This window comes from Megascapheus bottae, chromosome 5 (assembly GCF_031878675.1).
Source record: "Megascapheus bottae isolate mThoBot1 chromosome 5, mThoBot2.hap1, whole genome shotgun sequence".
In the NCBI taxonomy this organism is placed as follows: Eukaryota; Metazoa; Chordata; class Mammalia; order Rodentia; family Geomyidae; genus Megascapheus; species Megascapheus bottae.
In genome coordinates this window covers 19,827,284-19,842,810 of record NC_143513.1, presented here as the reverse complement: position 1 = coordinate 19,842,810, position 15,527 = coordinate 19,827,284, and the positions used below count along the sequence as shown (strand labels likewise).

Below are 15,527 nucleotides of genomic sequence, written 5' to 3'. Positions count from 1 at the left end.
GCCCTGAAAAGTCTTGTCCAGCCATTCAGCTGGATGAGTAAGGGGAGGAGAAAGCACCTGTGAAGAGGACACATTTAGGACACGCTGCAGCCGAAAAGAACCCCCACCTTTGAGTGGGCACCACCACCCTACGTGATGAGAACTCTTCAGAGTCCATGCAAATGTTGATAATTAAAATAGGGTCGGGAAGAGACAGCCTATTCTTGACATCAATCAAGATGCATTGTATTTATGAACTGATGTGTTCAATGGTAACTCCTTTATATAAGTACTTAAAGATAAAAATTTTAAAAGATCTGAACGTTAGGTGTCCTTAGAACTACTGAGATTGTTGCTCTCAGAACCTTTCATGGACCATTGCTACCAAATATATACGTGCAACACATAAATACACCCACTTCCCTATATATTTCTACATCTATATATCAAAGACAGCCAATAAGCTGGATTTTTCTAATTTTATATTCTCTTCTTTGATAGTGTGAAGCTTAGTTTCATTATTTTTAATACTTTTTCCGGTACAGTCAAGTTCTCTGTAGCCACTGGCATTCCTGCAAATGCAAGCGTAAGTAAGGACTTTGCTGGGATCAGATACCGCAAAGACTAGTGGTGGCTGAACCTTAAGCGTGGGCATGATGTACGTTGCATGTGGAGGGATAGGCAAAGCCAGAGTTGAGACTTGTTTAGATGGAGTGCTATGTGAGAGGATGAGAGTCAAAAGCTTAGGCGTGCAGAACTTGGTAGTGATCAGTTTGGTGAGAAATCATGAAGAATGTAGAAAGGAAACTTCTTAAGATGGCAGTGTAAAAACATGCATGCCTTCTTTCTCAAGTCATCACACAGGAAGGAAAATAAGGGGAAAAAACCCCACCATTGTTATACTAGGATATCCACGAACTCAAACTACATTTTATAAAGACTGAATGTATATGAAAAAGCAGATAGTGAATTACTTAGAAGATAGAAAAGAGATCAAATTAAGTTCCTGTAAGGTAGACACAAGTCTCCAGTATCTCAGGAGTTAAGAGCAAGTCAGGTGCTAGAGATGGATGAGTTGTTAAAAAATCTGTAAAGTGTGGTTAGAATTTGGCTCCAATGACTCATTTGGATACTCAAAGGATATACATTTTATTTAAAAGAAAAAAGCCTGACAGGCATCAGACTTCAGGACACCAAGACAGACTATGCTTATCAAATATGAGTTGGGAGGCCCCTTTATGTAAATGCCACAAATCCTGAAGCCAGGCTTTAGGGGAATGAGGTTGAGAGATTATTTTCTGGAAAATTTAATATTCCAGAAAAAATGTCTGTGGATCTCATGGATTTCCAACAGAAGTAACATTCCCTCATATGATGGTTCCAGTGCATATTTTTGGGAGAGAACTATTGGGAACTGTACCAGGATCTGGTGCAGGCAGGCTATATGTTCTTCCACTGCGCTCCACCTCAAGGTAATCACACATTATTCAACTCATTCATTTTTTTGCCAGTCCTAGGCCTTGAACTCTGGGCCTGAGCACTGTCCTTGGGCTAGAGCTCTACCACTTGAGCCTTAGCACCATTTCCAGCTTTTTTCTATGTATGTGGTACTGAGGAATCGAACCCAGGTCTTTGTGCATGCTAGGCAAGCACTCTACCACTAGGCCAAACTCCCAGCCCTCAACTCATTCATTCTTAAACACAAAAATGTTGCTGTTAATGTCCAGTTTTAAGTATGTTTTAAATACAATCCAAACACTGGATTATTTTTTTAACCATAGGATATGTAACAGAACAGGAAGGTTAATATTAAATTACACCTAGATTATTAAATGAGATTAAATGAAAAGTTATCTTGGAAATTAAGAATGGATTGTAGGAAAATTGAGTTAGAAGTCAAATTTGGGGTAATCCTTTAAAAGACTTGAGTAAACTTGAACCTCATTTTATACTTAGTTGTGAGAGAATATACTAAACTTTAGAAACAAAGAGCTTTCTAGTTAGTAAGACATTTAAGATTTCTCAGTATAGAATAGTTTTTGTGTGTGTGTGTGTGTGCGTGCGTGTGCGTGTGCATGCGCGTTTCTGCTGGGATTTAAACTCAGGGCCTGAGTACTGGGCTTTTCTGCTCAAAGCTATCACTCCATCACTTGAGGTACTGCTACATTTCTTTTTGGTGGTTAAATAGAGATAAGAGACTCATGGACTTTCCTGCCTGGGCTTGCTTTGAACCTTGGTGCTCAGGTCTCAGCCTCTTGAGTAGCTAGGATTGTAGGTGTGAGCCACTGGCACCCTGCTCAGATGATTGATTTTTCCCCACTCCAAATAAGTCATGCTGGAAAGAAAGAACATCAGGAAGATGAAAGTAGAACTTTTTAAATGTCTTGAGGCAAGAAGAATGTATTTAAAGAAAAATTCACTGTGTTGACTGACACAACCTATACAGCATCTTTTTAGTATCAACATCATGAGGCTTGCTGAGGACTTGATTTTCTTAGACTGTTGTCTTGTTATCTGTATTGGTCTTTTTAAATTGCTATAATAAAGGTGCAGAGGGATTACAGTTACATAAGTCAGGTAGAGTACATTTGTTTTTGGATGTCATTCTTACCCTTGCTTTGTTTTCCCTCCAATCCCACCCACAAGTTATATAATTACTTTCAAGTGTCTAGTGAGTACTACTAGTACATTTTGTTCACCTTTTGTGCCTATATTTGTAACCCATCCTTGCCCTTTTATATAAACTAGCAAACTAGACGCAAAGAAAACAAACCAGCAACAAAGGAAAAACCCCTCATTTCCATTTCCTGGAGTTGATCTTGATAAGTACTATTTTATATGATCAGATACACACAAGCATTGGGTCTTTGTGTTCCTAAAAGTATCTATCTGCCTTTGGTCTGTGTGTGAATGCCACAATTCTGTATAATTTATCATGTTCCAGTGTATTTTAGATCTAGCTTTTTCATGAGAGAAAGCATGAGCTATTTGAGCACGGCTTACCTCACTTTAACATGATTTTGTTTCTAGGTCCATCCATTTCCCGTCAAATAACATTCTAATGGCTGTGTAAAATTCTGTGTATAGGTACATTTTTTGGATTCACATAACTTTGGATTTACATAACTTGGCTATTGTGAATTGTGTAGGAGTGAACATGGATGTGCAAGTGTCTTTTTGGTATCCTGGGTTGTGATGTTTTGGGTAAATGCCCAGGAGTGCAACTAGGTCATAGAGAAGATTTTTTTTTTGAGGACCCTTCAGCCTGTTGTCCAGAATGGGTGTATTAGTTTACATTCCCACCCGGATTCCCTTTTTTTTCTTTGCCACATCCTCACCACCATTTGTTGTTTGATTTCATGAAGTTGTTTTGATATTTACAGCTAGGGATAGTATTTCCTCATGTCTTTGCCTTTCTTGCTTCTTCTGAGAAGCCACTCCTTAGTTGCCTTTTCCCATTTCCTATTTGTTTATTAGCTTTGGGAGGAGATTCTTGAGTTCGTTGCATATCTTGGATATTAGACTGTTATTTGATGCATTGCTAGTAAAGGTCTTTTCTCATTTTGTGGGTGTCTTCCTAGGTTAGTAACTGTTGTGCCGAATGCTTTAATTTTGATATAATCCCATTTATCTAATCTCTCTTCTACCTGCTGTGCACCTGGGACTCCTTTAAAAGGTTTCTGCCTATGCTGATAAGTCCTAGTGTTTTTCCTACTCCTTCTTGTAGTGCTTTCAAGGTTTCAGGTCTGATATTGAGGTGTTTGAACCACTTTGTTATTTGTGCACAGAGACAAATAGGGATCTACTTTTAGTTTTTTGCATATGGGTGCCAGTTTTCCCAACATTAATGACTGAAGAGACTATCTTTTTTTCCAACCATATATCTTTGGCTCTCTCCCCAAGTATCAGACAACTGTAAGCATCAATCTTAAAAAACAAAATGTCCTCTAAATATCTCCATCTTGGCAAATACAATAATTTAATTTTTGCCTGCTAAAAAGCATATAAGGTAAAATGGTGGAATAATGGTTTACTAAATGGAATATTTTAATTTTGATATTCAATATAGTTAAATTACTCAAAAATTTTCATGAGACTGTTAAAACTTGAAAGCCATGCCAGAAAGCCACAGTTTCATTACTGTTGTTCATTGCAATGCTTTTCTCAAAATGATAAACATTCATGTTCATATTATGATTTTCAGAAGTATGGACTGAATTATTGTCATCAAAGCACTGTTGCAAATGAGACAACACAATCAGTAGCCACAAAAATGAAGTATCACAGTTTACAGGACAGGAGCTTTTAGGGGAAAATAAGTAACAGAAAATACACTTTCAGTATAGTGCACTTTTTTGCTCATTATCCTGTCACTGGCAATTGTACAACACAGTTATAGGGAAAAAGGGACACTGGAAATTATGGTACTGATTACTAAGGGGGAAACAATTTGTGATTTACATCATTCCTATCTATATACTTTATGTAATATGTAGTAGTTGACACATCCTGAAAACAAACACCTAGTATATTTAAAATACTTCAGTCAGCACTGAATATAGGGTGGTCACTCTATTATCAAATGGGTGTTCTGTTCTCAAGAAGATTAATACATTTAAAAATCACGATTACAGGGGCCAGGAGTTTGGCCTAGTGGTAGAGTGCTTGCCTAGCATGCATGAAGACTCGGGTTCCATTCCTCGGTACCACATACATAGAAAAAAAGCCAGAAGTGGTGCTGAGGCTCAAGTGGTAGAGCTCTAGCCTTGAGAAAGTCCAAGGACAGTGCTCAGGCCCTGAGCCCAAGCCCAGGACTGGCAAAAAAAAAAAAAAAAAAAAAGGATTACAACTAGGCGCCAGTGGCTCATGCCCATAATCCTAGCTACTCAGGAGGCTAAGTTCAACCCCCTCCCCCAAATCAATATTACAAAATTCAAATTTCTACATTAAAATGTTCAGCATAAGCTGGGCTCTTATCTCCAATTAACCAATAGAAAACTGAAAGTGGCGCTGTGGCTCAAAGGGTAAGGCAGTAGCTCTGATCTGAAGAGCTCAGGGACAGTGCCCAGGCCCAGAGTTTAAGTCCCATGACCAACCAAAAAAAATATTCAGCACAGTCAAATCTATAGGCAGAAAGATTAGTGATTGCCTAAGGGGGTAGGATTCTGGTTTGAATAGTATTCTTTCCTCTTCATCTGTACCTACAACAGAATGTGACACCATTTGGAAACAGGGTTATTATAATTGTAAGCAGTTAAGATGACAGAGGACTGGTGATGGTAGTGGTAGCAGTGTGTGTGCATGAAATCCAGTTGACTGTTGTCCTTATGAAAAGACAGAGGCAGCTGGTAACTCCCAGAAAAAAGCTAGGGGGAGACCTAGGTAGTTCCTGTGTCAGGGCCTCCAGAAGGAACTAATTCTGCTGACACTCTGATTGAGAACACTTGCTCCCCTAAACCACAGAGACAAATCTCTTGCTGAACCACCAAATTTGTGTTAGGGTATTACAGCAGAGCTAGGAAATGAACACATGAATGACTGATGAGTATAGGCTTTCCTTTTGAGGTGATAACTGAACAACTCTATGTATATACTAAAAACTATTCAACCATATGACTTGAATAGGTAATTTGCATGATTATATGAAATACATGTCTAAATAAAGTTGGTTTTAAAGCAATTCCTTTTGAATGAATAAAACTGATCAATCTGTTTTAAGTTAAAAATATTTAATATCAGATAAAAACACTGATGACAACTTCATATGACTCATTCTACAGGTAGTGAAAAGGGCAAACATTACTAGGAAAGTAGTTGGGCTGGTAAACAATTTGTTGATCACATAACAGATGAACGGGAGCTGACATATTTAACTCAAAAGATTACAAAAGCTTTAAAGACAACTGCATTAAACATTTCTTGTGTGATCTGCCAAGGAACAACATATATATATATATATATATATATGTGTGTGTGTGTGTGTGTGTGTGTGTGTGTATTTTAACCCATACAATGTTCAAAGTTGCTAGGTCCCACTGATTCATAGCTACCTAGGAGGTGGAAAGGGAGAGGACTGAAGTTCTAGGCCTTCAGGTGTGGGGGAGGGAAGGCATGCCTGTTATCTCAGCTATGTGGGATGCTGAAATCAGGAAGATCAAGTCTCCATGCCAGCCCAGGCACCTCCCCCCCAAAAGTTTTGGAGATCCCATTTCAACAGAAAAAAAAATGGGCATGGTTGTGTGAGCTTGTTATCACAGCTATGCTGGGAAGCAACAATAGGAGACTTCAGTCCAGGCTGGAGTGAGCAGAGTGAAAGGGCTGGAGGTATGGCTCAAGCAGTGAGTGTCTGCCTAGCAAGTGCAAAGCCATGAGTCCAAATACCCTAGTACCATTAAAAGCAAAACAACTTTAAAGTCAATACTGATACTGTGGGAGAACTACCAGTGCTTTTCTGATGAGCAGTGCTTTCCCTAGAAGCTTCCTATAAATAGCTTTATCTTCTTTTCTTTGGGGGGGGGGAGTTTGGGCACAGGGATTGGACTCAGGGCCAAGGTACTGTTCCTGAGCCTTTTCACTCAAGGTTAGTACTCTACAATCTGGAGCCACAGCTCCACTTATGGTTTTCAGTGTGGTTAATTGGAGGTATGAGTCTCATGGATTTTTCCTGCCCAGGCTGACTTGTAACTGTGATCCTCTTATCTCAGCTTCCTGAATACATAGGACTATAGGCATGAGCCACACTGCTTGGCCAGAACACATTTTAACTACTAAATAAAACAATACATATTAATGTTCATACTCAGCTTAACATTTATGTTGAAAATATACATTGGATTAAATAGACTATGGGGTATGGGTATGGTTAAAATAGGAATACATTTGGCACTAAATGAAACCAATGTCAATAAGCAAAACTAAGTGACTGTCAATTGCTCCCTCAGAGGTACCCATCTTGATTTATAACTCATCTACTATTTTTTAGTTCTTTTGTTTTTTGGGACAGGGTCTTGCTATGTAGCCCAGGCTGACCTCAAACTCCAGATCTTCCTGCCTCAGCTTCTCAAGAGCTTCTTGGATTACAAGCACCACCACACTTGGCCTATTTCTTAGTTCTTGACTGACCGAGTAAAACAAACAGACTTAACTACAGAGCACGTCTATGATAGGAATATAGAATCTAGAGCTAAGATGAGCCTGTTTCACTGATGAGCATCCTCCACTCTGCCAAACCAGAAATTAGTTAAAGAAACTCAATGAAAAATGCTTATCCATTTTTCAAGTTTTCTGGCTAGATATGCTCTTGGGTAGGTATCCAGTTAAATATAATTTTTGGATTAATTTAGGAAATCCATGTAAAAGAAACGTTTACTTTATAAGGATTTTCCTTCACTCACTTGAAACTTTCTCTACCAAAATACCAATCCTGAACTCTGTAGCCAAAACTTTTGGAACAAAGCTGCATGGTCACATTTTTGAGTCTCTGATGAGTCTTCAGGTCCCCTTGTTTTTCATGTTTCAAGGGTCTCTTCATTTGCTCCACAAGTATCAACCACACAAATTAAACAACTTGTGACTGGAAAAGCACGGACTTTGGAATTGGCTATCCATTTGTCTGTCTCAGTATTATATTCCAGGATGTGTCCTAATCGGCCTACACCTTGAAAACCAGCTAAGACATAAATGATAGATCCAACTGCTGCACACTTCACTGTTACACCTTTCCATGGCATTGGTGATACCATCTTCCATTCATCTAATTTAATATCATAATATTCCACATTGTCCAAACCACCTGAAAAACAAGAAAACATAAAAAATTATATGAATAATCCTAAGGTCTCAATCATTTTTATATTTTTCCAGCATTTAATTTTCAAAATAAAAATTTCAAACACACAGAAAGGTAGGAATTTTACAATAAATATCTAAACGCCCACCACCTGAACTTTTTATTCTTACATTAATATAAGATACTTAATCTATGATTTTAAAAATTCTAACTTTTGGCCAGGAGTTTGGCCTAGTGGTTAAAGTGCTTGCCTAGCATGCACGAAGCCCGGGTTCGATTCCTTGGTACCACATACATAGAAAAAAAAAAAAAGCTGGAAGTGGTGCTGAGGCTCAAGTGGTAGAGCTCTAGCCTTGAGAAAGTCCAAGGACAGTGCTCAGGCCCTGAGCTCAAGCCCAGGACTGGCACACACAAAAAAAATTCTAACTTTTGATTTTTTTCTATAACATTAAAAATATTGTATTTATTCTGGAAAAATGAAATAAGGAAACTAGTGAGATTTATCGTCTAAGAATGATTATAACTATCTATCCTTTTCTGTCTATATTTTCCTACTTATGGAAATTAGAAATGGATGAAGATGAAAGAAAAAAGTTTTTTCTTTTACTTATGCTAGTTGTGCTTTGTTGTACTCAAGCAATGCTAAATTTTCTGATAAAAGGAAACTTGTGAAATACCTTTATACATGAATTTTAGCTTCCCCTTGTTTATACAAATATTTAAGACTTCTAGAATGCCATTATTTATGAAAAAGGTGACATTTAATTTCAAACTTTAAAAAATAACTATAACTATTTCATGCAATGTTTAAAATGTTCAGAAAATTTGGTTAATTAGAACTTGAATGGAAGGCCTCACTAAAACTTCTATTTGAAGGGTTTTTTTTTTTTGCAACATGTTAAAAAGCTTAAAAAATAAGGTTCAACTGTTTCTACAGCTTAACAGTTCAAAACGGATGTGATACTATTCCCTAGTGGAGACAATTGAAAGATGACATTGTTACAATGCCTGGTAGCCTTAGCAGCTCTTGACAACTCATACATAGGAATGTTTATCATCTTCACTGCTTCAGAATGTTAGTCCCCAGAACCTTGAAACAGATACAATCATGTACATGGTACAGAGCAATATTTAAATTTACTTCAAGAAATACTTCAAAACCACAAGATAATAAGTATCAGTAAGCTTATAATGACAGTGAATTAATATCATGTACCTAGACCATTCTGGCCACCCACAGCAAATATCTTGTCTTTTACAAATACCAGTCCATGGTTCTTCCTGGCCTCAATCATTGGACACAGTTCAGTCCATCTGCAAGAAGAAAAGAACATTTCAAGTGTGCTACTTTCTTTAATAAGAAAGTGTTATTCCAGGGCCGGGAGTTTGGCCTAGTGGTTGAGTGCTTGCCTAGCATGCACGAAGACCGGGGTTCGATTCCTCGGTACCACATACATAGAAAAAAGCTGGAAGTGGTGCTGAGGCTCAAGTGGTAGAGCTCTAGCCTTGAGAAAGTCCAAGGACAGTGCTCAGGCCCTGAGCTCAAGGCCCGGACTGGCAAAAAAAAAAAAAAGAAAGTGTTATTCCAAATAAGTACATATTTACTATTGTGTCACACGTGTATAAAATGTTTAGAAGGCTAGAAAAACCTGAAGTGATTATGGGTTATTATTTGTTAATAGATGAGGTATATTTGGGACTTTACTTCTTTTATTCTGACAGGATATAGGAAACAGAGTGGCCCTAGTGGTACACACCTATAATCTCAGCATTTGAGAGGTAGAAGCAGAAGGACTGAGAATTTGAGACCAGTGTGGGCTGCACAGTGAAACTGTCTCAAAAACACCAAAACTAAAACCAAAGACCATATAAAGGATATAAACATAGGCCTTGCAGTGGCTCTGCGGGCTTGATTGTTTTTTTTTTGGGGGGGGGGAGGAGGTGGTCCTGTGGCTTGAACTTGGCCTGAGTGCTGTCCCTAAGCTCTTCAGCTCAAGGCTACCATCCTACCCCTGAGCCTGGGCATTGTCTCTGAGCTCTTCAGCCCAAGGCTACAGCCCTACCCTTGAGCCAAGCCCCACTTCCCGTTTTCTAGAGGTTAACTGGAGATGAATCTCAGGTCCTTTTGTGCCTGGACTGGGCACAAAGTTCAAACCTTGATCCTCAGATCTCAGCCTCCTGAGTAGCTAGAACTACAGGCATGAGACACTGCACCTGACTAATAGTTATTTTTTTGGAGGTGAATTTGTGGTGCCTGGACGGCTCTAATCTCTTTTTTTTCCCCTGGAATTTAGCCTATTGAATAGCTAGGATTACCCACAAGAGTCCCAGGTGTCTGGCTACCACATCTTTTGGCAAAATCCTTTTCTATGCTTTACAGTAACTTAACATGGCAACAAAAGTAGGGGAAGATATATAAAAGAATAGACAACCTTAATTCTGTCACATGTAGCTTTTGCTTAATATGTGTGTATGTGTAAACAAATCACAACCTAAAATAAGCCTCGGTTGTTGTTTTCATCATATTTTCCAATGAAGTCTTCTGTATTCCAGACTGGGAGAATTTGGGATTTTCCTGCCTCAGCCTTCCAAATACTAGGCATATGCCATCACACTAGGTCTTACTAAATCCATCTTTAGGTCTACTATGAACTAGTTTTTTTTAAAAGCATTTTGTCAAGTTTAGTAAGTTATTATTGATATGGTCCCAGCCACTGTCACAAATAATGACATCCAAGTATAAAGGTAGACTCAAGTGTCCAAAAATAGTTTCACAGGAAACATTACATTAAAAGACAAAAAACAAAAAATAATTGTGTTGGTCATTTTTTTCCCTGAGTTAATCACTCCATGATTGATTCCTGTAACTGTGAAGGTATTGCAACAAAAGTATTCATTCTTATCTGTTAATATGTACTAAATGACAACAAAGAGCAACAAGAAGCAGCTGGATATCCATAATGTCATGTGGAGGCCAGGCACTGGTGGCTCAGGCTTGTATCCTTAGCTACTCAGGAGGCTGAGATCTGAGGATGATAGTTTGAAGCCAGCCGGGGCAGCAAAACCCTGGAGACTCATATTGAAAACAAACTACTCAGAAAAAGCCAGAAGTGACACTGTGGCTCAAGTGGTAGAGCACAGACATGTTCAGGACAGAGGCTAGGTCTTAGTTCAAGCCCCAGGACCAGCAAACAAACAAACCAAAACACCAGTCATGTGATTTCCATAGGTTTAAGTTCTTGTTCTTTCTTTCGTTCTTCCTCTCTTTCTATCTTTTTTTTTTTTTTTTTTTTGGCCAGTCTTGGAGCTTGAACTTAGGGGCTAGGCACTGTCACTGTCCTTGGCCATGTTTTGCTCAAGGCTAGTGCTCTGCCACTGAAGCCATAGCACCAACTTCTGGCTTTTTCTGTGTATGTGGTACTGAGGAATTTAACCCAGGGCTTTGTGCATGCTAGGCAAGCACTCTACCACTAGGCCAGGCTTAATTTCTTAGTTTCCAATTAAGCTAATTGTAACAAAAAACTTAAAGCCTCCAAGATGGGAAAAAATTGGTACAAAAATAACAAGCATTTAAATCACATTGTTTTTCTTTGTATTGCTGGGGACTGAACCCAGGGCTCTGAGTATACTATACAAGTGCTCAACTATCTTGTGATTCATTAGTGAAATATTTTAGTAAGGAAATCATGATGATATTTAACATTTATTTTAGAATTAGATCATTATATCCATATATAGATCATATATAGCTTCCTATTTAAGAAAATTTAAGGATGAAAGACCAAACAGAATTCAAATTTAACATGAGTTCAATGTAGGCAAAATAAATAGTAAGTCTTGAAAGTTTTGGGGTTTTATTTTGGTGCCAATCCTGGAGCTTAAACAAGAGCCTGGGTGCGTGCTCTACCACTTGAGCCACAGTTCCACTTTCAGCCTTTTGGTGATTAATTGGAGATAAGAGTCTCATGGACTGGCTTCAAACTTTTATCCTAAGATTTTTAACCTCCTGAGTTACTAGGATAATAGCATGAGCCAACAGCGCTTGACTAAACATTTTGCCTTTTAAAAAGCAATTATTTTTGGGGCCGGGAGTTTGGCCTAGTGGTAGAGTGCTTGCCTACCATGCACGAAGACCCGGGTTCGATTGCTCGGTACCACATACATAGAAAAGCTGGAAGTGGTGCTGAGGCTCAAGTGGTAGAGCTCTAGCCTTGAGAAATCCCAAGGACAGGGCTCAGGCCCTGAGCTCAAGCCCAGGACTGGCAAAAAAAAAAAAAAAAAAAAAAAGCAATTATTTTCAACTAGTTAGGAGGCAGAGCTAAGAATAACAGTCCAAGGCCAGCCTGGTACAAACATAAGATCCTATCTGAAAGATAAATTGAAAAAAAGAAAAAGGAACTGGGGCATAAATCAAGTGTCAAAGTACTTATGTACCAATTATTAGGTCTGGAGATTAATCCCTTCTACTTTCAAAACAATACATAATAAAGGTTTTGCTTCTCATTTTAAGAATAATTTTAATACAAATCCAAAGATACTAAGAAAACCCTACAGGCAATATTGTATTCTCTAGGAATATAGTATATTAATATCATAAACCAATAAATTATAATTCTACTTAAGGGAGAATTTACTTTTGATTATTAGTTTCCTCTCCTTTTATTTCCTGATCTCCTAAAAATGTTTTATAAATTTGGTGAATTAGCTGGGTATGTCTTCTAGGTATTTACTGCACAAGCAGAATCAGTAAGAGCAGTGTTTCCATAAAGTCAGGGCATGTCTGAAGGTGCACAGGAAGAGACCAGGTTGTTCAAGGGAATGTATGGGTTTTTTTTTGCCAGTCCTAGGACTTGAACTCTCAGGGCCCAAGCACTGTCCTTGGGCTTTCCTAAAGGCTAGAGCAGTTCCCCTTGAGCTACAGCACCACTTCTAGCTTTTTCTGTTTATATGGTACCAAGGAATCAAACTCAGGGCTTCATGCATGCTAGGCAAGCACTCTATCACTAGGCCATGCTCCCAGCCTGGAACGTGCATTCTTTTTTTTTTCTTTTAAATTGTCCGGGATAATGTATAGAGGGGTTACAGTTACATTTGTCAGGCAGTAGGTGCATGACTTCTCAAACATCCCTCTCATGTTTTTGTGCCCCTTTCCCAATCATCTTGTTTTCCCCCTTCCCTGTTTCAAATAAACAAATAAACATATATACAATATACCAGCTAACGGAATGTGCCTTCTTAATAAAGAACTACATGCTTGTACTGGGTCCTTTCTTCTATTTAACATCCTATGCAGCTGAACTTACAGAATATAGTAACAATGAAATGAGAACTTTAAATAGATACATACGTTTCTGTGGCAGGATCATACACTTCACAGGAACTAAGCACTCTCCCAGAAACATTATTCCCTAAGCTTCCACCACAAACATAGATGAGGCCATTGGCTTCCACCATGCCATGACTGCAGCGCTGTGTCAGCATGCTGGGCTTAGTGTGCCAGCTTTCAGTTCTTGTGTCATAGCACTCAAATAAATACAAAGCTGAGTTTCCTGTAAAGAATGAGACCACTTAGGAGTCTGAGGTAGAAGGACTACAGGTTTAAGGCTATCATGAGCCATACATCAAGACCCTATATCAAAAACCAGAAAAAAATCTGAACCAACTAACCAACAAATGAAGGATATAAAAGCAACAGAATGAAAAGAGTTTCATAAAACCCTGATTTACTGTGTATGTGAATTAGAAGTGAACTAAGTGTAGAGCGATATCATAAGTTATGAGAGGGAAAAATTTAGGTCTGGGGAGTCACTTTTACTGTCAATCAATGAAAATGTAATATTTTAAAGAAGGTAATAACTGTGTAATCCTTGGAAAACATTCAAGAAAGAATCTGTTGGTAGCTAGACTTTTAGGAAGATATACTGATCTGATTTCAAAGAAAATTAAGAAAGATTATGTATACCTTGGAGTCCAGTTATTTAACATGCTGAGAATTATTTAAATTGGAAAGCCATTGCTAAAATATGAAACTTATTGGTAGTATTCTGAAGTTTACTTAATTTTCTTTTCTTTTTTGCTAGTCCTTTTTTTTTTTTGCTTGAACTCAGGGCCTGGGCACTGTCCCTGAGCTCTTTTTGCTCAAGGCTAGCACCACTTTACCACTTGAGCCACAATTCCACTTCTGGATTTTTTTTTCTATGTTTGTAGTATCAACGAATCAAACCCAGGGCTTCATGCAGGCTAGGCAAGCACACTACCATTAAGTCACATTCCCAGCCACTTACTTAACATTCCATAATAGCTACTTTACCTCTGAAAAAACATACTTGCTGACTATTCTCAGTGACTGGGTTGATAAGCCCTGAAGAATACTAGCCCCTTCTTTAGCAGAAGTCCCTAGGAATCAAGGTACATTTCTGGTGTATGCTGAATATACATTTTATGTTTTACAACTTTTTCAACAGAGAATCTTAGCAATTGTACTATTAAAGATTGCTTTTTCCCTTCCTGAATAGGAAAATAGTACTTTACTAAACTATTTTTCACCTCTCACTGTTGAATACAATACTGCAACATCTATAGCTCTTCAGTGCAACCCATATCTATGAAAAGGTTCAGAGAAGGACAAACAGAAGCAGCAATGATCATAATGAAACAAAACTTTCTTTTGAATTTGTAAATATTTCCACCTTGGTAGATTTAGGCTGGTGGATAATAGGGGAAAACATAAGGTATGTGGAAAATGTTAAAGATCTGCTACTAATGTCAATGTCGCTTGCTTATAGTCCTATCTATTCAGGAGGCTGAGATCAGGAGGATCTCAGTTTGAGGACAATGAGGGAAAAGATCTCCTAAGATTCTACTTCCAAAAATAATTAGCAAAAAGCCAGGCTAAAGGCATAGCTCAAGTGGTAGAATGCCAGTCTAGCAAGCAAGCTGAAGAAGAGGTAAGAAACAAAATGAAACAGAAAACAATACAAAACAACCCTGAAAAGCCCTCTTAAATAAAAATTTAGTAATAAAGATCACCTCCAGTTAAATAGAAAAATCATCATTTTTTCTTGCCTTCGAGTGACATGCAGTAGAGGGTAAAAACTTAAAACAGATCTGATTAAAAGTAAACACTCTTCTGGGTGAATATGAAAATCACAGAAGCCAGCCAGGCACTGGTGGCTCATGCCTGTGCTTACTCAAGAGGCTGAGATCTGAGGATCATAGTTCCAAGTCAGCAGGGGCAGGAAAGTCCATGAGACTCTTATCTCTAATTGACCATTCAAAAAGTTAGAAGTGAAGCTGTGGCTAAAAAGTATCATGATAGAGTTCTAGTTTTAAGTAAAAAAGCTAAGGAACAAATAGAGTTCTAGTCTTGAGTAAAAAAGCTAAAGAACAATGCACTCAGGACTGAATTCAAGTCCCAGTATTAGGATTGGGGAGGAAGAGGATCACAGACCAAGACATTGTGGCCCATGCCTATAATCCTAGCTTCTTGGGGAGCTGAAATCTGAGGATCATGGTTTGAAGCCTGGGCAGGAAAGTCCATGAGACTCTTATTTCCAATAAAACTATTCAGAAAAAGCAGAAGTGGCATTGTGGCTCTAGATTTGAGCACAGACAGGCTTAGGGACAGAGCCCAGGCCTGAGTTCAAGCCCCAGAACTGGGGAGAAAAAAGCCACTTGGGAAACAGAGCAGCATAATTTTTTTAAAAAAAATTCACTTTATTATCAGAGTGATGTATAGAGGAGTTACAGTTACATTCAT

The 15,527-nt window shown here is 38.3% G+C and overlaps 1 protein-coding gene across 2 annotated transcripts in view; it reads right to left on the bottom strand.

Annotated features, from left to right (window-relative positions):
- Positions 1 to 6,486: 6,486 nt before the first annotated feature.
- The window catches only part of Klhl7 (kelch like family member 7), a 46,793-nt gene continuing 37,752 nt past the window's right edge, over positions 6,487 to 15,527 (bottom strand). For both annotated transcript variants that reach the window (XM_090332744.1, XM_090332745.1), the window contains exons 9-11: positions 13,116 to 13,317; positions 8,985 to 9,082; positions 6,487 to 7,771 (exon numbers count right to left, since the gene is read on the bottom strand). In XM_090332744.1, coding sequence (XP_090188870.1) covers positions 7,488 to 7,771; positions 8,985 to 9,082; positions 13,116 to 13,317 — 584 coding nt within the window. In that variant the 3' untranslated portion in view covers positions 6,487 to 7,487. The remainder of the gene's footprint in view (positions 7,772 to 8,984; positions 9,083 to 13,115; positions 13,318 to 15,527) is intronic.